Here is a 25,567-nt window from a genome sequence, read left to right on the forward strand (position 1 = left end):
GCTAGGCAACTATTTCAGTGCCATACTGCATGCCCACCCCCCGGGACATAAACAACGCCAAGACTAATGTGCCCCTGACAGCAGAGTCCTCCAGGCGGCCCCAGCCTTGAATGGCAGCCAGCCCTCTGATTGACACATGGCTTCTCTGACATACATATTTAGAGCGGGACCTCCAGCCGAGGTGACGGTCTGCTTATCAACAAATAACGGCTGAAATCAAAGACTAATGCTATTGTATACAGCTGCAGCCCTGACCTGGGTAAAGAAATATAAGATGGATGTGAGGATGCATGGATGGATGGATGTGTCTATTTAAGAACTCTTGTGAAATTCTCATAAGAACCTTTAGCTATTTTACAATGTGATACCAGGGTCTGGAGATGGAAGCCTGTGAAGCCTTTGTACGACAAGGTCCTCTAAAACACCAGTTCCTTTTGAAGATGACACGCTTTTGCCGCTTTTCCAAAATAATGGAGGTTATGGGAAACACCAGGATGATCACAAGCATTCGATGAGCCTAAAGAACCAAACTCAGTATAGTTTGTTACATCAGCAGCCTAACAGCGCAAAGGACTAAAAGCTCAAACCAAAACTTTCAGCCGGCATATGCAGGCCAGTAGCTTCAGTACAGTGTAGCTTGGGATAATGATGCCTTTCCCCAGCTGTCCTAACTTGAACAGAACCTGTATTGATGGTGGACTTCTGTGGCCGTGGGCCAGGGTGCCCCTTCTGTGATGGTCAGCCTTAAATCATTCATGACCAGCTGCTGCTGTCTGCTGACCGGCATGAGCTTTTCAGCGTGCTGGTCCTGATACCTTCAGAGCAAACAGCACCGGCTTGGGAATGTTCCAGATCGTGGGACATCGCAGCCAGCTGGCAGAGCTCATGCCTGCCCCTTAGTTAAGGAAGCCACTGATCTCTTAGAAGCCCTGGGTGGCTATTGGATGGTATGGGGATTAAGGTGGAGATGGACCAGGGCCAACTCCACATGCCTCAGGTCCAAAATACCTCCCATGATGCCCCAGTGTGTCATACTACCTCAGTGTTCAGTTTGTGCACTTGTTTTGTTGGATGTGTCCCAAATGTGAGTAAACAGTAATGCATGCTTTCAGACAGATAAGCTGGGGACATGCACACTGGTCACATGAAGTATACGAAATCAGCCAATCACAAAAAAGGTGGCTATAGAGGTCATGGAGCAGTATGCACATTAAAGAGTAGTATGAAACTGTGTAGAGTCTGGCCTCTTGTTTGAGAGCTTGATGTCATCACTTGCTGCGTGGAGAAGCTGCAGGACGTCCTCCTTATTCACAGGAGCCTGTTAATTCATGGCAATGTAAGCAAACAATGGAGCTCTTGCTCATCTTTTCATTGATCAATCCTCCATGGAGGATGAATCTTCTTCGGTATTACCATTAAAAGTTCATTAGCTACTCTGTTCTGAAGGTGCCATTATGAAGGCCACTCGTGTCATTTTATAGTCCACAAAAGCACTATTCAGTGCTTTAGCAAAAATAGCTGCCAATAATTAAACTATCGTCTGAAACATTATCCACCCAGCGGTCGCCAAATTCTGCCGCAATTAAAAGCACCGGAAGCCTCCATTTCAAGGAACTACAGTTTCCTATAAAAGTCACAGTGATCCCATTGCGGTTTGCGGCACAGATGAAAGAGCATGAAATAATGTATGCATGCTTAAAAGGCTGATAATCGTGAAATTTTACAAGGGCCACAGAAGATGGCGATACTAAATAACTGCGGTGTGCTGGTCATGTGGACGTATGATACAGGTTTCCTGACTTACCGGCGTACAATTTCATGTATTTACTGACAGCAGGTTTTCAATGAATTTGGTTCTCGATGGCTCTGCTGTCCATGTGCCCTACATCCTCCATGGCAGCTCAGTTGTCAGGACAGCAGCACTGAAGGACTTTGAGCTGGACCTGGACTGTCCCTACAGTGCCACCTCCTAGCTGCACAGTGATAATGTGCATGCAAACACAGAAAGTGCAATTCTCTCATTAGCACTTAATGTCAGGTCACCACGCGGTGTCGTATTAAACTGTGACACCCTAATATTGAAAAGGTACCATGCTGGATTTAAACCTACAGATTTAAACCTACCTTTATATACTGCTAAGTTATTTATCCTTTGTGATATCCTGCTGTTTATCCATCCATCCATCCATTTTCCAAACCACTTATCCTACTGGGTCGTGGGGGGTCCGGAGCCTATCCCGGAAGCAATGGGCATGAGGCAGGGAACAACTCAGGATGGGGGGCCAGCCCATCGCAGGGCACACTCACACAGCATTCACTCACACATGCACACCTATGGGCAATTCCAGCAAGTCCAATTAGCCTCAGAATGTTTTTGGACTGTGGGGGGAAACCGGAGTACCCAGAGGAAACCCCACGATGACATAGGGAGAACATGGAAACTCCACACAAATGTGACCGAGGCGGAGACTCGAACCCGGGTCCTGCTGTTTATGTTAGTTTATAATGGTTTATATTATTCGGAAACTACCAACTCCACAGGTAGGTGGCGCCAGGTTCTTGGGTTACTCACAGTCAGCTGCTGTCTTTCTCGACTTTACTTCACAGTTTACAGCACAGCTTCTGGTACGGTGGACCCCTAGGGCAAACCCCTCCCTGCCACCCAGTTGCTGTCAGAGTGCATCGTTACTATTTCAGCCGATTCTCCGTCGCTCAATCCCCAGCACTGATGTCCCATCCAAGCCGCACCCACCAGAGGGAGGCTTTGCCTGTTTAGCCTTCTGCCGCATTATGAATTGACGCCTTGCAATGGTGACATCCAGCAAGATGAGATACGGCACTGAAGAGCTGTGAGCTTTTTTAACTTTTAATGCCAGCAGGTCAGTGGACTGAAAGACTGTGTCCCAGCGCAAGTGCCTAAAGGCTCAAAGTCATCCAGACAGCAAATACTAAACACAAGACACAAAAACCCTTTCGCTTCCAAGTACAGGCTGTTCTCGACTGACGTAAGTAATCTGTCAAATTATGTACATTGGATTTACCTCTCCATGCCATTCAAGACACCTTAAAAGCAAAAAAGTCATAAGTATACTAGTGATACACACTAAAGAAAACAAATAAATGAAAAGATAAAGTGTAAATCTACATATATTTTTTTTACATTAGTGCTTCTGTAAACTCTATGTATCTTGGATATCTTGTCATTAGTCTGGATTTATTAAAGTTTACACCAGTTGAGAGCTGCCTGCACTGCGAACAGTGACTGTATCTTGGAGCCACAGGACAAAAATCCAGGCTCCTGCATGGGATTTTTTGAGGAGTCTTGCTTATGTTAGATAGAAGACTTGATGTTTTTGATGCTGACATGAACAGTAGTGTTCCCCATGGCTCTGTGCTTGGGCTGATGCTTTTTACAACATCCTTCTTGACAAAATCACTTGCTGCCACTGTTTACAGTCACTGTGCCCAGATTGGGAATACACCATCCTTAACACCAGCTTCAAATCTGTTATTTTTCTTCACAAATTCAAGAACTGTACCAGTGGACATACTGCACGTCATATTCAGCTTCAAGCTTGAGCTTTGAAGTGAGTCACATGGATGATTAAAAACCTCAATATTATTGGATTTTCCAGGTTACATATGGAGCCCCAGCTGCTACATTCCCACAAATAGCTCAAAGGAGGATTTGGCTCTGGCCTCCACTTCCTGAACTTCTGAGTAACGATGCTTCATTTTTAGCTGTGGTTTCATGGACATGGAAGATGCTTCATATCTGGGCAGAGCATCACCTCAGGAACAGGCACTCTGGCTCTGTGAAGACCACTATCTACCAGCTTATCAAGGAGTGTGTGGAGTAGCATTTACACACATGGACAGCAACTTGGTTTTAAATTCCCCTGCAGTCTTTTGTTCAATGATGAATTTCAACTGGAACTTGTACTAAAAAGCCAGCAAAGCAGCTAGAAGTAAATGCCTTCAAGTGTCATTATTTAGTTGTTCTTTCTGGAAGTTTCTGCTTGCCTGACATGTGTTAACCTGTCTTTCTGAGAGACAGGTCACGGTTCAGCTTGAGAGTCCTGCTGCACTCTTCACAATCGGGCCTTAGCTATCTCTGGAGTGATTATCATGACCTAATAGAAGGTTAATCTGTTTCTCCGCAGATGTACGCCCAGCTTCTGTGAGCACGGTGGCCGCTGCACGCAGTCCTGGAGCTCGTTCCACTGTGACTGCTCGGGCACGGGCTACACCGGACCCACCTGTCACAACTGTGAGTCACCCCCCACCCCCAGGCTTGCACTGTCATTGTGCCATCCCACACACTCCCACCGATGTGCTTGGTTCTCAGGTGCTCAGTGTGAAGCCTCTTCCCGTAATCTGTATTTGGAGAATGGAAGGGGGCAGCCAGAGCGATTACACTGAGCTATAGGCACCATTCTGAAATGCACAGCGCTTTTTTATTTATGCTTATTTATCTATTTCCTCTGAAAGGCCTTCACGCATGTTTGCTGGTGCTGCATGGATGGACTAGGCTGTGCTGTTCAAAAGTGTAAGGAGAGATTAGCAAACACCTACCACACATGTTCACACATTCCTGTTCACCACCAGCTGTTACCCAGCATCACTGCTACTCACTGGTCACTCGCAGCATGCTTGGCTGCAGAAGCATCCCCGTCAAGTGTTCCCTGCTGCAGATTCTAAACGCAGTCATGTAGCAGCATACTGTCGTGCAGCAGCTAATCAACCCAAGCGCATTTCGATTTCTGTTCAGTAAATATAATTACTCATGTTTACAGTGAGATGGCGCGACCACACTCACATCAGCAAGGACTGTAAATTGACTGTAATGAAGTGCTCAGAATTAAATGTGCATGTTATACAGACGCTGAATTGTTTTCGGGTTAAGACACCCATTAATCGGGGTGAGTTTTGTATATGTGGGGGGCTGTGTGGCTTTTATATGCTGAACTGTAGGAACAGCTGCTGGTACTGACACTGTTTCACCAGTGATATCGCCCCTCTATTTTCCTCAGCCATCTACGAGCCTTCATGTGAGGCATACAGGCAAACAGGCAGCTCCTCCGGCTATTTCTCCATCGATCCGGACGGGAGTGGCCCCCTGGAGTCCACAAAGGTGTACTGCAACATGACAGGTGGGCACCCCGGTCACATCCAGCTGCCCCCTGCATGGCCTCATAGACCATGTCTCTCTATGCAGGCAGAAGCAGGAATCCATATTTTCCTCCAATGAAAAGCTTCTTCTTCTTTTTTTTAACCAATTTGTTGCATTATAAAAACCTTAATGCTCTAAATATCTTACACAGTCATGTGCATGCATCATCTACCTCTGACATTTTCGCAGGTGTACTCATCCCTACTGTTTTTTTCTTCTTTTTTGACATTTTCATGCATCCGGTGACAGGAATAGACTTTCATCACTGTGCAAATAGGGGCCATTATGTAGAAGTTAGGGGGCGGGAGACCAGCTGTACCTAGGAAAATCAGAACATGAAGACTGATAACTTTCGGAGTCCACATCCCACACTGGAGATGAGCTCCTCTTTCTGTCAGTGGAGGAGGTCTTATTCTCAGTAGGAGGTGTTGCAGCAGTAAACACACGGCATTTGGTGTTTCCACAAACCAATGTCATCAGTCTCGTAACAAGACTCAAGCTAGATTATAGTTGTTGCTTTTACAAATCCTGCGGCATTTACCTGTTTCTGATGGGAACAATCTCTATTAAAGAGGCTAGTTGCCATATAAACGGCATCCAGATTGAATTGTTAGGGGCTTAAAGAATCACACATATTTGCTCAGCTCCAGGATACGTAGATATCTTACATCATATCAATGCAATGCAGAACCACTGTGAAATCAGTTTTGTGTTAAAATGACAGTAATCAGTATTTCATCATCAAAATTTACGTTGTTTTTAATTTGTAATGTTTTCGCATGTTCCTGCTTCCCTCTGGATCTCAGATCCACAGTCCTGAGGGTCACAGTGTCTGCTGTGCTGACAAAGCTCACCACTATCAGGCTGAAGTCTTGTAACCCTTATACATTTTTTCCACAGAGGACAAAGTGTGGACAGTGGTGGCCCACAACATCACTGAGCCGGTGCGGGTGCAGGGCTCATCACTACAGAGGCCGCATGTCATGCACTTCAACTACAGCGCCTCGCCCGAGCAGCTCCGCAGCCTGGTGGCCATGTCAGAGCACTGCCAACAGGAAGTGGAGTACCGCTGCAGGAAGTCCCGCCTCTTCAACACCTGGGGTGAGTGCAGGCCACTGCCTCACCTCTCCCTGTGTAAAGCAGGCCACTTCTGCAATATTCTGGTGTTACTTGTGATGAATTTTCTATGAACAGGGACTCTGTCAAGCATCCAGACACCATATTATTTCAGTATTTTGAGGGAAAGGGAATGTTTGGATCACGTCAGCTGCTCATGAAAGGTGCAAAATTGCTTCCACTCGTCAGGAGGGTGCAGCAGTAACTACAACAATGAATCCTTCCAATAGTCACACTGGAACTACATTTGGCTTTAATGAGCACTATTGTGCATCGCTGAATACTTCCTACTAATACCAGGCAGAGAGCTGATGGTATTGTGTTCCAAAGCTTCTATGAAGCATTAGTAACCTCCATTAGTGATGAAGGCCATTGAGGCCGTGACCTGAGCCTATTCATCCCAGGGATCTTCTACCCATTGGAGGCTGGACTCTCATGCTTGTGCGTAGCATATAATCAAGGAATCAAATGATTAAAATAATTTCTCCCCATACCAAGGGCTGCTTGCTCAAGGTTATTCATCTATGAAATAGTGAAGGTCACCATTTCAGCACCTTGGCTAGAGAAGTTTCTTCCAAAAACATTGCCTGCTGGGTAAATGACGTAATGCTGAGAAATGTACAAACGCAATAAGTAGTTAATAATCCTTCATAACCAGATTCCTCATTGGTGTGGTTGTTGTCATTAACCCACGGTTCACCACCTGACTTATGGAGGCCTTTTCCATCTTCAACAGATGAGAAAAGTCATCATAAAACGACAATTTTTATTTTAATGATTTTTGGACCAATAACAGTTAAATGTTGGCTTACATTCAAACAGTTTCCAGATCATTTAATTTATTAATGAGCCGTTGGAAGCTTGAGTTATTAGGATCCTACGGATATTCTTGGAACAAAGCGGTACTTAGTGCAGAGACATCATAGCAAATGGCATTAATGGAAAATCAAACGTGAAGTGAACTTTAATAAAGAAATTAGGAGGTGAAGCTAAATGCGGAATCAAGCATTAAATGCTGCCTGAATGGAAATCGATGCCTACTAGTGTTTGGCTTTTTAAAATGACTGAGGCCAAAGCCATAAGGGAACTCTCTGCTTATCCAACAGTGCCATCATTCCGTTTTACTATCTGGTCGCTGTACTAGTTTCATGTTCTTCTTCTCCACTTTAGTGCCAAGCAACCTAGATGTAAATACATAGGATAAATGGAAAACATTGCAGCAGTCTTTAATGATCTGGGTGATTTAGAAATGCATGTTTAGAAAGTTGGTAACACTTAAAGCAATCACCATGATTCATTATAAATACCTTCATAATGTATTATAATGCATTCATAAAGCATTATAAACACATCAATAACTATTTATAAAAGGGCATATATTATGTCCATGATTATTATGCATTTTGAAGGCCTACACAGAGACACAATTTTCTACCCACCTAAATCCTATCCATCAAGGAACCACATTTTTAAAGTTATCTTGTGACACAATGAGTCGATAGAAAGATTTCTGTTGTCGAGTCTTTAGTTTTACTTAAATCCTTTAAAAAATAAATTCATGGCTATACTGTACATGCTCACGCATACACACACTCACACGTGCGAACATACATGCACATACACCTGCTCAAACTCGCACACACACACACTCACACAACTTCTTACAGTGTTTTTTATTGTATTGTACAGCTCTTGCTCCAATGCTGACATGCACTTGCTTTTTGTCACTTGCTGGAATCATAGCTGCCCTTGTGCCCAGTTGGCTCCTTCTCAGCACTGTGCTTCTGTTGTTCTGTCTGGATCGCTTCCACATTACCTTGGACGAAAGCGTCTGTTAAAAAAATAATTGTGAATGTTTAGGAGTCATTGGCGCCCTCTCTGTGCACACATGGTACATCACATGTCCCGGTTACGTGTTTAATGGCAGAGGGACCTTCAGCTTGGGCTCATGTACCAAGAACACAGCCCTGCCCTGGGGTTAGCCCATTAGCAATGACAGTCTGTGACCCGGGGCTCATTCTGCGTTCCAGACGGCACCCTCCTGTCCTGGTGGCTGGACCGCAGCGGGGATAGACACACCTACTGGGGCGGCGCGCTGCCCGGCGTGCAGCAGTGCTCCTGTAGCCTGGAGGAGAACTGCCTGGACATGAACTATTTCTGCAACTGCGACGCTGATCGGGAGTCATGGTAACAGAAATGCCATTACACAACATACCATCTTCGGGGAAGCTTTAACATTAGCATATACCTGTCCGATATGTCACATGATACCGCGTGCATGTGAGTCATATGCTCTGTAGTCCTATGTGATATATGGGATAGCCTTCCTTCAGCGACAGTCCCACCGTGGAGTGTGATTTTCCCTCGCTCATAAGCAGATTTCCCAGGGTGGGGCTGTGCTCGCTAGCCTTGCTGCCGGTATTTGCTGCAAGGTGTTTGTTATTAGCATTGAATTTAGGGCCCAGCTACTCCCCCGGGCAGCGGATTTGCAAAGCAAACAATTCAAGCCACCCTGTGAAGCGAAACACACTTTCTGCCTGTTGTGTAGATCCAGCTGGAGTGAGAATGCAGGGATTTTGGAGGGTAGGGTGGGGGTTGAGCGCTGGGAGGGATTGCTACATTTACTCCCCCCTCTCTGAAACCTCCCTATGAATATCTGCATCCCTTTCCAGGGCCAATGATACTGGGGTACTCTCCTACAAAGACCATCTGCCAGTGAGCGAAATCTCAATTGGGGATACAAACCGGACAGACTCTGAAGCCATCTATAGGATTGGGCCTCTGCGTTGCCACGGTGATAGTAGGTGGTCTCTTTTTTTCTTCTTTGAGGAAAAATCAATATAAAGCAATGCTTAGATTTTGGATTTTATTTTTAGAGTCTGAGCAGCTCTCCAACTGTAAAAAAAATTCTAGCACTTTCTGCTAATATTGGCTGGTAGCTAAATTGTATGTAAGGTGAAAAATGTACAGACACAATTTCTAGCTAACAATCCTCCATATCAGACTGTTGCACTGTCAAAATGACCATGATTGTATGTTGTTTGTGTTTCACTGTGCTCTTCGTCTCCCAGGATTCTTCTGGAATGCTGCCTCCTTTTACCAGGAATCCTCCTACCTGCATTTCCCGACTTTCCAGGCTGAGCTCAGCGCTGACATCTCCTTCTACTTTAAGACCACTGCGCCCTCCGGGGTCTTCCTGGAGAACATGGGAATTAAGGACTTTTTTCGTGTGGAGCTGAGCTGTGAGTCAGGAGTTTCTTTCTGATCTTTTTTTTTTTTCTGGAGCAGGAATAAAGCATTATCCAGAGAGAGCTTGCTCTTCCTGCACCGCTCTAAGACATTCCCTTTTAATTTTTTTCAGCCCAGTACATCCGTTATAGAAGTATAAAACATTTGCTAGCGGTATAAATATGAGACCACCCAAGCAAAGAATTAACAAACGAGGAGATAATGATATCCATTTAATTACATTTTGGCTCTAATTGCTTCACAAATGCTGAGGATTGTCTTGCCTTCCTGCATGATCATTTTCCCGCCCTTTCCGCAGCACCATCCGCTGTCACCTTCACCTTCAATGTGGGAAATGGCCCAGTGGCCCTGGTGGCCAAGTCCCACGTGCCGCTGAATGACAAGCAGTGGCATTATGTGCGGGCGGAGCGTCATGTGAAGGGCGCCTCACTGCAGGTGGACCAGCTGCCTTTGCATTACAGCGAGGCGCCCCCTGATGGCCACCTGCGCATGCAGCTCAGCAGCCAGCTCTTCGTAGGTAGGGCCCTTAGGCGTCCTTTTATGACACAGTTGCCCCAAGGTATTGATTTAAGTGTGGAGAGTACAGTACTGCATCATTTATATGAAATGGTGCATGAAACGGGGAATAGGAAAAGAAAGAATGAAAGCCAAAAAACAAGGAGAGGTGAAGAGCAAAACAGTAATTAGTTAACGGTGTTTTTCTCTTTCTTAACCTACTAGAACAGTTAGGCACCCTTAACATGAACTAGCAGTCTTAAGGATAAATGCCAATCCCCTTACCCACCTAGATAGTTAGTTAGCTAGTACTTATAGCGGGTGAGTGAGTCAGTTGCTGCAAAATCAGTCGCTTTCCTGGTCGGGAATTTCAGGATTGCAGCCGATTGTTTTCCACAGGTGGTGTACAGGGTAACCTTCCGGAAGGGTTAGGGTGCTGGAGTCCCAGGGAAATCTTTCCAACTTCCTACTGCCAGAGCTGAGAGCAAGCCAGTCGAATAAAGATAAAAGCCTGAGAACAGTAAACAAATTGTACCAAACTATTCAACAGTTTATCGTGATTTAATAGCAGAGTGGCACTGCACAGAAGCATTTGCGGAACTATTCTGTGCAGTAAATCAGTAAATATCCACAGACACTTTTCCTGGTTGGAGGCATTTATGAATACCTTTTTTCTTGCATATGATTGATGCTGTTTTCAGTGAAAGGCTAATTTTGTCTCCTAGGCTTGTGTTTCTATTAACTGACTTTGTGCTCAAAAGTTCCTAGGAAAATGATTTATTTCACGGAGCACAAGGCTTCGAGTCCCTGAACGATTTTTCCCTGAGTGCCTTAAACAGCCGCTCTCCCCTCGACCTGCAGGGGGCACTGCCTCCAGGCAGAGGGGCTTTCTGGGCTGTGTCCGTGCACTCACCATGAATGGGCTGACCCTGGACCTTGAGGAGCGCGCCAAAATGACACCTGGTGTGAGCAGCGGCTGCCCGGGCCATTGCAGCGGTCACGCCAACCTGTGCCACAACCGGGGTCGCTGCATGGAGAGCAACAACGGTTACACCTGTGACTGCACCCACTCCGCCTATAGGGGGCCTCACTGCAAGGAAGGTGCGCTGCTAGCATGTCGCTAAGTAGTGTCTAGCGAATGTAAAAGGGTCCATATTTAACAGTCTGTCCTTAAATTCTAGCCTGTCCTTTTAAAATGTTTCTAGTGAGTATACCCAGGGATTAGAAGCACACTTTTAAAGCTACCTGACCCTGACAAGGTGCGGCGTAAACACACAATGCTTAGGCTGTCCTTTGTAGGTGGCAATTTGAATAATGCAGCATTAAGCTCCTCTCCATGGTTTCTAATGAAGATGTTATGGAAATATGAAGCATTCAAAAAATATTTTCAAAATAAGACACACATAATCCCACACATGCTGAACAAGGACGCTTAGAAGGAAGGCTGTAGCTATTCTAATAGCTGCTGTTCCAGAAACATCACAGGTGGGTGTCAGAATCAGCATCAGCACTCAAAGTGTTGATTGGGCACCATTTTAACATTATTATAAAGTTCATCGTGAGACACATGGGTTGGGAGAGGGTTTCTCTATGCTGATAGATTTGATCTGTCTTTGTCGACCAGACACAGATGAATAATTGTAGAGCCAAATGCTAGTCAAATTAGATAAAACAGTGCCCCAATTAAAGCATTCCAATCACAGACCGGGCTCCCCTTCCTATCAGATTCTAGAACTGAGCTCTTCAGGCTGCTCCCCTACATATCAGATTCTGCAACCCAGCTCCCTGGGCCACACCCCTTTACATGAGATACTAAAACTCAGATCCCTGGGCCATCCTATTGCTATCATATTCTAGTCCTAAGCCACCACTTCCACTCATCAGTTTAATGGCAGTCTGTGCATATAAATAAATATGGGCCCTTTCTATCCTTGTAATATGGTTCATCACTATTCTCTCTCAAAATTCAGAAATACATTTTTGTATCGATTGTTTTTAATCTCAGCTCATTATCAAGATCAAGATTGATATTGGGTTTGAGTCACTGTTTTGTGTGAGAAGCCACATTTGCATAGTAGATAAGAGGATTCCTTTAGAAATGCTGACCTTCAAGCAGACTGTGTGTCTGGTTTTTGTCCAGACACATTTCAGAATAACCCCCCCTGTAAAATCTTTCCCCCCACCCTTCCGATCTGCACCTGTCCGCCGCCTGGACACAGAGGTGTCCCTGTCCTTTGAGCTCGGCTCCTCGGTGACCTACACCTTCCAAGAGCCATTCTCCGTCATGCGCAACAGGAGTGCCCAGTCCCCAACTCTCTACGCTGAAAGCGGCAAGTCCCGGGAGAATGTGGCCTTCAGCTTCATGACCAGCCACTGCCCTGCCATGCTACTAGCCGTCAGCACCTTCTACGGCCAGTACATGGCCATCATTCTGGCCCAGAACGGTACGCCAGTCCAGCCCTGCATGACTCAGGATAGCAGCTGGCCTAACACTAAGCCTAACCTTAACCCTAACTCTTCTGTCTGGATGACTGGTCCATTCTCAGCCTTTGGATCTTTCACTAATATCCCCTCAAATGGAAATTTATTTATGTTCTCTAAAGAGGAAACAAGGCAGGTCAGAGCAGAGAATGTGTGTGTGTAATTATTACATAGTGGGGACCAGGTTTCCCCTAAATGAGATAAAAAATTGTAACTTTTTACCTTGTAGGTCTTTATGGCCCCCAGAAAGTCAACTTCAATTTTATAAAAACTTCTGAATGAAATCAAAAAGTGAAAAGTCTTGTATTTAGTTTGGTTACCCATGGACCTATGGTTAAGGTTAGGGTTGGGTTGGGGTTGAAGTTATCGTAGGGTTAGGATTATGCCCATAGAAATGGAGAGTCCCCATAAAGACATTAATACATGGACTGGGGTGTGTGTGTGTGAGTATGTGAGCATGTGCGTGTGTGTGTGTCTGTGTGCATGTATGCCTGCATTCATGTGTGCGTGCCTGTTTATGTTTGTGTGTGTGTGTGTGTGTGTGTGTGTGCATGCGGGCGCTTGCATGCATACATGTGTGTATGTGCGTGCGTGGGTGTGTGTGTGTGACTGAGTGAGAGTATGTGTGCAAGTATGAGCGAGTGTGTATACGTGTGCATGTATAGCTAGACTGGAGATCTTCTCTTTGAAGGAATTTAAGGAATACTAATGGCTTGAAAATAGAAATTTTTCCTCCATCTCTTTTTATTTACTCATTGTGCCATGAAATAACATTCAACATGTGGTTCCTTGATGGGTAGGATTTAGGTGGGTACATGAGCTTGTGTCTCTGTGTAGGTCTTCCAGTGTCATAGTGATAAATAGCCCAGCCTGCAATATGAAGGTTGCCAGATTGTGTGCTTGCAGCTGTGCCATCCATCAGGGTACTCAGCTTCAATGAGTTCAGTAAGATTGCGTAGATGGGTAACACCTGATTGAAAATGGGGGTTAAGCTAATGAATGTCAACTGAGCAGAGAGGTGACTGTCCCCATGTATGGGAAAATCAGACTAATCACTTTGGGAGTACAGGTTTAGACTAGTTGGAAAACAGTGAGCTCAGTTCACACACTTGAGTAAATCTGTGTGTGGCAACCTCACAAGTCACAGACGGCTGTCAGATCCCCGCAAGCATTAGACGTACAGGATGAGGCCATGGCGATGTTGCCGATGATGACAGCTTGTTTATCACAGCCTTTCCCTGTCTTAATTACTCGGGATCAGCTCTCTGGGTCTCATAATGTCCCCGACCCCCGGCCGCAATCGGCTGGTGATGTTTGATTCTCACTGCCTCCCTCGAACAAGCTGGGAGGTGGGATTTCCTGAGCACATGTGCTCAGATCTTCACTCTCCTTACCCCATTGTGATTTCATTTAATTCATGGACTTTTTTATAATTTGGGGGAGGAATGGCAGCTGGTGAACAAAGTGACAGAACAAGTGAGGGAGAGAGAGGGAGGAGCAAGTGGGGAAATACACAGGGGCCAGTTTGCCGTTTCTGGATCCCCATTCAAAAGAGCCACTTTGGGGCCCATCCCCTATTGTAGTGACTGTTTTTGGCCAATAGGGGGCCTCTACATATGCATAGTTTGAGCAAAGGTAAATACCGCCACTGGAAATTGATTATGTTTTCAGCCTCATTTTGTCCAAGGTCTGTGTAAAAAGCTGTAGCTCATGTCCTGCTCCTCCAGGAAGCTTGCAGATCTGGTACCCGGCTCGACAAGGACAGGAAGCCTGATGTTTTTACACCAGTGCCAGCTAACTTCGCTGACGGGCAGCTCCACTCGGTTCGCATCCACCGAGAAGGAAAAGACATCCACGTTCAGGTGGGCAGTCATACTGGGAGAGCTGGGATACCAGTTAGAAGAGGACCTGAATGTAGGAAAACAAAATCGTCAAGAGCGGTGATCACGACAAGATAGCACATGCTCGTACAAAGAATGAGCAGGATGAATGAGCAGTGCTAATATCATCAGCCAGATTTAATAACAAATAAATATTCTTTAAGTTACTTTATCTAAGCAAATCCTAAATGATGGTTGAAATACAGGGTATTTTCAGTTAAAAAAAGATGTCAATGTCAACAACAGTAAGATAATAGTCAGCAAAACAAAAAAAAATAAAAAATGTTCCACTAAGGATCAGTGATGAAGCACGTCAGCTTCACAGCCATGTCTGATAAACTCAAGCTGCTAGGCTCTCAGATAAAAGAAACTGTTTGTGAAACTTGTTACAAGGTCTCCGAACACATGAAGATCACCAGATCAATGCCGAGACTGACAAGAGTGCTTCTGTGAGAGAGACACCGGTGCCGTCTTCTAGGACAGGGACAGAGAGTTCAACACAGAAATGAAATGCAGAATTAAAACACCGAGCTTGTTTCAAGGCTGCAACAGCAAACTGTCAGCAAGGTTTCAATAACAGAGGCCTTATAGATGAGACCCACATTTCATGTGAAGTTTTTAAGACACTGAATAACCAAAAGATGCTTCATCATAACACAACACCTATATCTATAGAATTTCAATATATAAAAATATATTAAAAATATGGAAGCAACCACTAGAAATCTCTGTCAAAACTGATTTGTGCCCTTGAAAGGTAAAGTGGGCTATCTCACATTTTTGACCCCCACCCCATTTTTATTGAATATTTTCAATTGGATAAGTTGTTATTAAGTCATACCTCTGTGCTACCTATGATATATATATATATATATATATATATATATATATATATATATATATATATATATATATATATATATATCAATTGTAGGGTATAGGCACACTGATTTTTTTTTACTTTGGAGCTCATTTTCTCAAAACTTTGTTTTTGTGGGATAGCCCACTTTACCTATCAAGAGCACATTTGTGTGACTTCACCAAGTAAAATAGACCTTACAGTTTGAATTGGACAAACACAGAGATCATTCTGGACAGTGAGTGTACTAACTCTACCACACACTCCAGATACATGTAGCAAGTGCTCCTTCCATTTCAGTGGGTGTGAATTATCAGATCCCTTTGAGTGGGTGTGGATTATCAGGCTCCTAACGGCAATCCAAATACAATAGCTTTGTGACCAACTGTTACAGCATGAGACTGGAGGCAGTGCCAAGTCCAGACACAACAGCAAGCTGTTACTAGTGAACGCCACCCTGCGCTAGCTAGTTCATTCTGGCTGGACAAGGTCGTTACCCCCATTTAGTTAACTCACCTCCACATGCAAAAAAAAAAACATTCTTGAGTGTACATGTACATGTTTTCATTGAAATATTAATTTACATGTTTCATCTTATTTCCTCTGTAGATGGACAAGGAAACAAACCAAAAATACACCTTGTCCCTTGACACGGATCTGAATACGATCAAGGCTCTGACATTGGGAAGAGTGGCAGGTAAGAGAATATGATGAAAAAGCTGTGAAAAGGTACGAGGACGTCTACCTCACATTATTATACTGAGCCCATTAACACTGAGCAGGGTCCCTGTCACTTCAGGGAGCTGATGGCATATGAGTCTCTCTGGTTATTAATATGTTTGTCATGTATGTAAATAACGGTACAATTATATATCGATCACACTCCACATGGAAACACGGCCTGTTAAAGCTATTTGGCAAAAAGTGAAATAACAGTGACACATGTCAAGTACCTGCTGAGCAATTAAATGATACATAATCTCTCTACGGGTTTCTCCATTCTTGGAGACAGGTGTGGTTTTACGCTCCCATGAGCTTCCTGTCCATTTGATAAACCCCCATAAATGTTGCCGGTGAAGAGCTATTCAAACATGGGTTGTAGTATGTTGGCGCTGCCAGCAGGCTAGACTTTGCCTGCCTGACGCCTGTCCCTCAACAGGAAGCATGGGCATGGACGAGGAAGTGCAGCAGGCCGCATCCAGGGGATTTGTCGGCTGCCTGTCATCAGTTCAGTTCAATCACGTGGCGCCTCTGAAGGCAGCCCTGCTGAACCGCGGCAGCTCATTGGTCAGCGTGCGGGGCCGTTTGGAGGAGGCCAGCTGCGGCTTGCAGGCAGATAGGACCAAGTCACACTCCCACTCAGGTCTGTCCTGTCGACGGTGATGCCCCAGAGACGCGTTTCAGACGCAAAGCTGACTCCCCCTTCTCCATCACCCCTTATGTGACCACTGATGTGTCATGATGTCATTATCCATGTTGAGTATAGCAGTGGGAGCTGGGAGAGAGCAAAAATGTGAACTGTCTGGGAGCTCGTGAGGACCGTATTGGGAAACACAGGAGTACAGCAATTATTCATGTGTGTTTGGGGGAGGTGTGTGGCTAAGTGGGTTAGGATGCTGGGCCTATGATAAAAAGGTTGCTGGCTTAAATCCCAGAACTGGCAGAATCATGTCACCATTGAGCCCCTGTACAACTTCCTTAACCTGCAGTTGCTCCAGGGATTGGCTGACCTTGCAAAATGTATGTCACTTTAGATAAAAGCATCTGCTAAATATATAAAAATGTAAATGTGTTTGTTAATCAATGTCTACATGAAGGCCAGGTTCAGGTTTGAAACATGTTCCCCATGGATGCTGTCATGTCATCATACATGCCTGACTGAGTGCCAGACTGTGAATTCTAGAGCCGCTCACATACTTCCCATCTTATTTTCTGGGGTTAGACTCTGAGAAGGTTGACAGAGGCAAAGAGCCCCTCGCCAACGCAGTGCAGAGGGACTCAGCAGTGATTGGAGGTAAACACTCTCACTCAGTATCCATACCTTCACAACTCTGTTTATAAATACCAACTGAAATACAGATTTCAAATAGCTTTTTGATTATATTGCCCACACTGGCCTACTGGCACGAACCAATTCATAACACGGACCCATAACAAGTGCCACAGAACCTTCTCAGTGGAAACTGCCATTGTCTTCGTCAGGGGTGATTGCAGCCGTGGTCTTCATCACTCTGTGCGTGGTGGTAGCCATGAGCCGCTTCCTGTACCAGCACCGGCAGGCACAGCGGGCAACCGGCCTCAAGGAGAAGGAACAGAGGCGGGACCTGGAGCAGAGTCGGGACCGGGAGCAGAGGCGGGGCCTGGAGCAGAGGCGGTGCCTGGAGCAGAGGCGGGGCCTGGAGCCGGCGTACCGCCCGGACCTGAGCCTGCACAGTGCAGTGCGGGACACCCGCAAGGAGTACTATATCTGACGCTGCTCTTTGCCCTTCCCAAACTGTCCACGCCCTCCCGCCCGTGCCAGCCACCTGCCCACATGTCCAGGCATCTGAAGTGACTGGAGAAGGGAACTCTCTTCCCTGGAGATTCTGGGAAATCACCCCACTGACTGTTCTAAAGCTGTCACTTTCCTAAAGTATGGCACAGAAGGCTATTTTGTCACCTGAATGAAAGTGATATTGTGATAAAAGGGTCGGGGGGGGGGAGGGGGCGGGGTGGGCAGGATTATCAAACTGTCACATACACCAGTTTGATGAAAAAAAATTATTTGAAAAAAAATCTGCAGCGAGCCTGAATTAATCAAGGGTGCTGCCTGTGGCAAAGTGGCATTCTGAGTCCAGGAGGCATGCTCCTTCCTGGGTGTTTGGGGCCAGATGGGAGGATGACATGACGCTGCAATGGTGCCTTGGACACAACTTCCTGTTTCACAGCTCCCTGGACACTTGTCTGACTTGAAGGAGCTCTGGGTCATGTGCTGCTTGCTGTCTGGACACAGGGTCAAAGCTGCTCTGGTTTGGAAACGTGGGGCCCTCGCGTGGCTTCAAGTGCCCCTGCCTGACTGTCGCCCTCACGGACACAGCTCTAGTACCATTACGTGCCGGAAAATGCAGTCGCTATAGCACTTGACAGACGGTCCCCTGAAGGCCTGGAGTCAATAAGCTTCGGAAAAGAGGGATTATAAAAGGCAGAGACCGGAAGACTCCACTCTGTACTCACAGCCGTCAAACTCCCATTTACCTGGAATCAGCGCAAACCCTCCATCTGACAAAAGGGGTGTTATTCTGCCTCCAAGACTCCAAGACTCCAGCCGTGTTATGAGGGGGAGGAAGCCGCAGTCTAGCTGTGGACCTCCAGCACATGCAGTACCTGCCAAAGCCTCTGCGTGGTGTTGCTGCAGCTGGACACCCCCACCTCTGCCATCTGAACTCCCTTCGCTCCCCTGTCAGCCTGCACTGCAGTGGCCTTCCCTCTGTACACTTCACTTTTTTAACTTTCTTTTTTATTGTCATTTTTCTCCTTTTTTATTTGTGCCCTAGCCTTGTTTACCTGTAATAAACGTCACCTGTGAGTTGCTGCCCAGTGTATACCATCGTTCCATTGCATTTTCGTGAAAATAACGGTACGTTATGTTTTTTGGACAACGGATGGATGGAGTGTGAATGAATGAAGCAATCCATCGAGGAGATCAGAGGCAGGCCAACTGGAGGGCTGAACGGAATTTAATACAGAGAGGGTGGGGCCACACAGACACGCCCTGCATCCCACACAGCCAGGGCCAGATTGATGACAAGACCATCCCGGGTTGTATCCGAGGGCTTTGGCAAGAATCAGGGCCCTGCTCCACCTAGGGGAAAATGGAGTGGTTAGTTAAATCAGGAACACCTTACTGTCCATGTAAGTCGGGGGCCTCCAGATAGGTTAATCTGCCCCTGCACACAAGCCGCAACAATGAAGCCCACCCCCCAAATATGTATGTGTTTATTTGTGGAACAGGCTGACACTGTACTTTGCAAACTGAATCTGTAGTTACACAGTCTTTCATGTTGCCATGTGGCTGGGTATCCAATTCTTTCTGCCCTGTTTGTAAGTCGGGTGACTTTGATTGGCTGGGGCATGATGATGCACCTCAACGGACGCACCGCTGCGTTGGGCCAGCCCCAAGCACTGAGCACACACACGGCAATGAAATTCATGCACAACCCATGGTGAGCTAAGCCGTGCTGTCCTGAGGGTGAACGACCCAGGGTGTTATATCCCAGGGGCCATTGATTGGTGAGGCGGAATCACAGGAGGGTGGGGGAGACAGCCGAGTTTCATAGAATTAGCCTAATGGGGGCTCACGATGAAATGAAATGTTACTTTCCATATCGAACAGGACGGGGAAGGGAGGAGTGGCAAAAAGAGTCATGTGATTATGGTACAGTTTCCGAGAGGATGCACTGGCATCCAAACCTACATGCTTTTCCTGGTTCCTCCCACAGTCCAAAGATATGATCTCCAGAAATGCTCACACTGCTTGCAGTCCAGTGCAGGATCTGGCTCCCTGCGACCGTAGGATGGGGAAAGACAAATGGGATTCGGACAGGGAGATCACCTCCCTGCAATCCACACACCCTGACTCAGATTGGGTCTCTATGCTGATATTTATGACTATACGTATTATTGGCTTGAAACTGAATATGTAATGAAGCAAAAAAAATATGTCTGCTATTAACATGCATCAAAATCCAATTTCACCATTTCAGAATGATTTACATGGAAATATGAGTCTCGTTTTTGGCTTTTCTCAGCCCTGATGCTGCCATGTTCATTCTCCATATTAACATGCAACTCCATTCTGGTCATGCGTTCAAAAAATTTATTTGTATTATTTGTCTAGATGAAGCCCTCTAACCGGAAAACACTTGTAGAAAAAAAAAAAAGAAAAAAAAAAATATATATATATATATACATATATATAGATATATATATATATATAGATATATATATAGATATATATATATATATACACACACACACCTGGTTGTAATATACCTTACAAAAGAAAAGTTTTAGGGACTACGGATTTGACCAAAGTGAGTGATCCATATTCACCCTTAAACCGAAAACAAAACTGGATTTATGGCAGTGAAATGCATGGCTTCATAAACAGCTAGATTTCGAAGAATGCTGCTGGACTATGGTTAATAACACCTGCTATGCAAATAAATACTAACAAACAACAAAATAACAAAACATAATTTCTCTGAACTCGGCAGGCGAACTAACTGGAGTCTATAGGATGTGAGTGGTGGGAGTCCTGGCTCCTGGGTGGAAAATTATAAATAATGGTTTGCTTAAAGTATTAACTTAGAGGTATGCCTTTATATTGCATAAAAAAGCAACTCTCTCCATTGGAAATTCAGAATGAACTGGAATACTACAGTTCAAGCCTCCTGTTCCACTTAAGGAGATTATTGTTGTCATGTTTTGAATATGGACATTTATGGTGTAGTTATTTGTCTTGTGATGTGCTGTAAGGGTCATCTTACAAAGGATGGTAAATGAGGTCAAAGATGAAGCGCTCAGATGCCCTTCCAGAACGGTATGTCCTCCTTGGTTTTATAGGTGACACTATGGCCGTTTCCACTGAACCCCAATGTCTCTTCCTCCTTCTTTCTCGGCAACACATGCGAAGTAGCCATGTTAGCCAGCTCTGAAGTCGAGGGAGGGCTACGCAAGCAACAAGCCACCAACCAGGCCTAATAATGAAGCAGAGAAGGAAGCAGCCATTTTAGATCTTGACCCATGGAGTGTGGCTTCATCTCAGTGGTGATCAGCACTATTCCACTAATATTCTTCCTGTCCAGGGCCTCAGATTAACACTGAGAGATGTGTTGCCTGGGTGTTATTTTGAAGTGCATTATATGCTGTAAACATGTAGTACAGACCTTTCAGACCGCAGTTTATTACTTTATATTAAAATTGACAATTCAGTTATTTTTTAGCTTGTTTTGTATGGCTATAATTGTACAGGAATATTGTAAATAGATGTATATTTAATAAATAAACCATTTTTACCGCTTTCTGTGCAATTCAGTGTTGTTCTGTTTTGTTTTCTTTATGGTTTTACAATTGACTGGCTTTATAACGTGAAAACAAATAGTAAATAATTTTATTAACAGCAAAAAAAGTTAGTGTGATTCGATGATTGTTTGTCACAGCCAGTTTGCAGCCCCTGACAGCTGTGAAGTGCATTCAGTCTCTCTTCATGAGATACGCTTATTTAATTACCGGCTATAGCTGTGAATCATGGCTTTCCCTCCATAACAGAGTAAAACGTGCAAAATAAAGGCTGATTCTAACACACTGGTGCAGTGTTTTGAGTCTAAATCAGCCAGTCTCCCAGATTCCAGCAGTATAATGGGCACACAGGAAAACATGCTGATAGTCACATGACAGTCACAGGGTTCAGAAGGTGAGCGAAACCGTTCACTTGAGAACACCACCCGAGATTCTGATTTTCTAAGCTTGTGAAGTACATCCTCCCCTCCACCCAGGCCAGGATCCAGAAACGTCAGCATGCGTCAGTCTCTGGGGTGTCCACTGAAATCCAAAGGCTGGAGAGGAGCTGGGCTGCCTTCAAACAGCAGGGAAGGGGGGGAGATCACCATTATGCGCCTGTCAGGCTGAACTCGGGTGGAGGCCCCTGCTGCAATGGATCTCAGACACATTTCGCTGCCTGGTAATGGGAGGATTGTTTCAGTTTATTGACTGCAGCACACCTATTAACCCCCGGAAACCGGGAACAGTTAAGGTGACACGATGGAGGTCACACTGTCAATGCCTCCTCCCTGTGTGTGTGTGCGTGTGTATGTGTGTGTGTCTTTGTTTACGTCTGCATCATATCTGTCAGTCACCATTACTCTCCCCCAGCTCCCGCGTTCTATCTTCAACCAGCAACAATGTCAACATCGCCATCTGTCATATGCGAATTAAATTCCATTATTTACATAAAATTAGCAGTCCCAGGGGAAGCTGGGGGAAGAACAGCACAGCATCCCCCTTCCCCTATCCCTCGCTCTCCCCTGCTGCTGGACTGCTGAGCTGTTTAAAATGTCCCAGTTCTGCTGAGAGATCTCTGCCAAACTGGGGGGGGGGGGGGGGGGTGGGAGGTGAGGGATTCCCCATGGGACTGGGTGGAGCTCGGGTCAAGAAGGAAGCACTGGATAAGCAGGACGGGTGGGGAATTCTCATAGGCACTTTGATCCCAAGATCTCTGCCTACCCCCTCCCCCATGTGACTGGGAGTAGATCCAGTCCCCAGGTAAAAACATAATTACCCTTCAAAGCTGCATGACTAAATAGTGATTATACCACTCTTTATCTCTTTATGTCATTGCTGCACAGGCTGCTATTGGACCAGAGTCCGGAGGTGTTTTTCTACTACAATTCTTGAGCATGTGATTGAAATCACTGTACAGATTCCCCCCCATTAAAATCTGGCCTTCGATTCCAAATCCAGGACTTGTTTTCAGTTCTTCTAGGTAGTTAGTTTAATGATAACTGATTCTCATTGCTGCCTCATGCCCAATGTTTCCGGGATAGGCTCCGGACCCCCCGCGACCCAGTAGGATAAGCGGTTTGGAGAATGGATGGATGGATGGATGGATGGATGGATGGATGATTCTCATTGGCCAGGGGCTTCACACCTGGTTCACAGGTAAAGGAAGGCTGTACAATCAGCAGTGCTCAGCCCTTGAGGACCTTGAATATCTTAGGTATAGATAATCACTCCCCTACAGTAGGTGTGTGTGGGGGAGAGGGGCAACATATCACTGTGGGTCCCCGGGGTGAAAAAAACAGTTAGCTGTAGCAGGAATACACAGGAAGGAAAATGATGCGTTTCATGTTTTTCTGTTCTGTTTCCCCAAATATGAATCACAATATATGAATGTAACTTTACAGTCCCAGGCAAAAGTTTCACTTGATCTGTAGAAGGGTCCTCAAAAAAGTGATATTTATAGCTGAATACAGTGGAGAGGAGCCTGACTTCAGCATAAACCTCCTGATAGGAGATGTTAAACACACAGATCTGCAAGCGGTTAGAATGGAAATATAGCTGATTTTCACAGACTTTAATTTTGGTCTCTGTAGGTTCCATGCAAATATGAGAAGCAGAAAGTCTCCCAGTCATAAGCCAACAAAATGACAGGCTGCTTACTACAACACGATTAGTATACTCTGGGCACGCAGGAGATTACAGGACTACCATTTTACAACATCAATGTAATCAGTCCTTTATACTTTATTTATTTATTTAGTTTATTTTTAAAGCAGTATAAATTTGATGAAAGCAGGGTCAGCTGGCCCTAATTGGGATTAGGGGCCTTACTCAGGGGCCCAATGGTGAAATCACAGTGCTGACTCTGGAATTTACACTGGTAACCTTTCGAACCACACACCACGCCCACGCTTTCTTTATTACACAAGATAATCGATGTTAGTTTTGCACACCAGTCATGCATTACATTGTAGGGTTTTATGTTTTACATTGCTCCCTTAAGCTCTACCCCTTCTTCTTTTTGGCATTATAAGTTTCTCCCAGCTTTGAAACGTGCGGTCAGCCTACAGTCACCAGGAGCGCAAGAGCACAGCAGCATCCTTGTGGAAGGAGACAGGGAGTAAAGCGATCCATTACCGTTTATGATCTTCATGATACACAGAGAGACACCATTTAGGAAGCTAGGGGTGCCAGTTAAGCAAGAATGTAGCCCTGTACGGCCAGAAAGCCGAGCATTTTAAGCCGGGTCACATGGGGCCCTCATACAGCCAGGGAGCCAGGCATTGCAAGCGGAGTCTTGCGGGGTCCCTGTACAGCCAGGAAGCCGGGCATTTCAGGCAGGGTTGCATGAGCCCCTGTTCAAGCAGCAAATAGCTTGTTCACACCTCATGTGGTGGACTCAGATCGGTGCTGTTTGCAGACTCAACACACAGCATTTCCTGGGTGTATGGAAGTGTGTTGCGGTAAACATGCGTTTAAATGTTAACTGGAGGGAAAGAGTGATAGTCTCCTGGGAAGAAAACAAAGGAAAAAGTCAAAATAGAGCACAACAGCTGGCTGATAAATAAAGGCACAACAACCCAGAACTGTCACTTTTTCACAGGGCAAACTTCGATTCCCTGAATATCTGTCCTGATGGATAACACAACTTAGCTGGTGCCCAGAGGGAGTTTCTCTATAACTCCTCTTCTTATAAACTTATTTCATTGTTTTTGTTTGCTCTCCACAAGGTGGCCAAAAAGAAATATTAAAACAAAGCGCTGCTTAATCCACTGGTGGTATGCAACTTTCAACAGTCTTCCAAAAACAATATTCCTATCTCCTCTGAAGGTATTTTTCTGGTGTTCAAACAACCCAGACCTATCTCACTGCATGTTGTTATCCTGCCATGCTTTGTGTGGATCCGTATCTTCTACTATATAAGTAAGAAGACAGGAGGAGGAGGTGGGACATGAAGACCTGGCTGTTCTAGCTTTTCTTCATGGCCAGGTGCATTCATTCACATGCTTGGTGAAGTTCTGTAGCATTTGTTTGCTTAAAAGCTCGCAGTTTCCACTGAAACATATAAGTGAATGTAGACATTTTCTCTATTATACTGACATTTTCTCTGGAGTGTGTATTACACACCATAAAACAATCAAATATAAATAAGAGAAACCCCACCCCAGACAGAGGTGAACCAATGGAGACACAAGCTGTGTCATGCAGCGCTGGGCACGGACCAGGGAAACAGCAGAAGGAGATGAAAGGTAGGGTAAAAAGGGATTTAATGGGGAGACGAAGAGGCATATAAAAACTGAATCGTCAATGACAAGACTTGGGAAACATAATCTGATGTGGACTTAAATACACCAAACTAGTGAAAACAACTTGAAACAGCTGATTACATGGGGATTCCACACAAGGTTAAAGAGGGGGCGTGGCACACAGAAGAATCGGGCTACCTATCGGTGATGGGTCTGGAACGTAACATCCGCGATAGGCGGGGGATCACTGTACTATCTTGAACCTCGTACAGCAATTGCCATCAGTGATTATACCTGCCCCTCAGTGCAAAGTATTGCTGTCTCATCCAGCATACCTTTTGTGTTCTCATGATCGCATTTGGTTCCTGGTTTCGCTCTCCCTCATTGCTCTTGGACCTGCCCCATATACTTACATTCCTTGTTCTGTCTCCTTGTAGAACTGATTCCCCCAGCATTTGATCTCTCTGCACAAGACTACGAGTAAAACCTATTGATTCTTACATCTGTCTGCCTCTTCTCTGAGTCAACC

At 45.3% G+C, this 25,567-nt stretch overlaps 2 protein-coding genes across 2 annotated transcripts in view; one reads left to right on the forward strand and one right to left on the reverse strand.

The window, feature by feature from the left end:
- LOC125722168 (contactin-associated protein-like 5) overlaps positions 1 to 17,934 on the forward strand; it is a 66,034-nt gene extending 48,100 nt beyond the window's left edge. The window contains 15 exon segments of the mRNA XM_048998382.1: positions 4,164 to 4,270; positions 5,034 to 5,153; positions 6,074 to 6,274; positions 8,320 to 8,476; positions 8,962 to 9,089; positions 9,361 to 9,531; positions 9,837 to 10,055; positions 10,895 to 11,134; positions 12,253 to 12,477; positions 14,242 to 14,261; positions 14,263 to 14,376; positions 15,863 to 15,950; positions 16,413 to 16,616; positions 17,196 to 17,267; positions 17,456 to 17,934. Coding sequence (XP_048854339.1) covers positions 4,164 to 4,270; positions 5,034 to 5,153; positions 6,074 to 6,274; positions 8,320 to 8,476; positions 8,962 to 9,089; positions 9,361 to 9,531; positions 9,837 to 10,055; positions 10,895 to 11,134; positions 12,253 to 12,477; positions 14,242 to 14,261; positions 14,263 to 14,376; positions 15,863 to 15,950; positions 16,413 to 16,616; positions 17,196 to 17,267; positions 17,456 to 17,724 — 2,335 coding nt within the window. The 3' untranslated portion in view covers positions 17,725 to 17,934.
- Positions 1 to 25,567, reverse strand: part of LOC125723039 (signal transducer and activator of transcription 4-like) — a 340,474-nt gene that overhangs the window by 21,436 nt on the left and 293,471 nt on the right. The gene's annotated exons all lie outside the window — the stretch shown is intronic.

The sequence above is a fragment of the Brienomyrus brachyistius genome, chromosome 1 (genome assembly GCF_023856365.1).
Source record: "Brienomyrus brachyistius isolate T26 chromosome 1, BBRACH_0.4, whole genome shotgun sequence".
In the NCBI taxonomy this organism is placed as follows: domain Eukaryota; kingdom Metazoa; phylum Chordata; class Actinopteri; order Osteoglossiformes; family Mormyridae; genus Brienomyrus; species Brienomyrus brachyistius.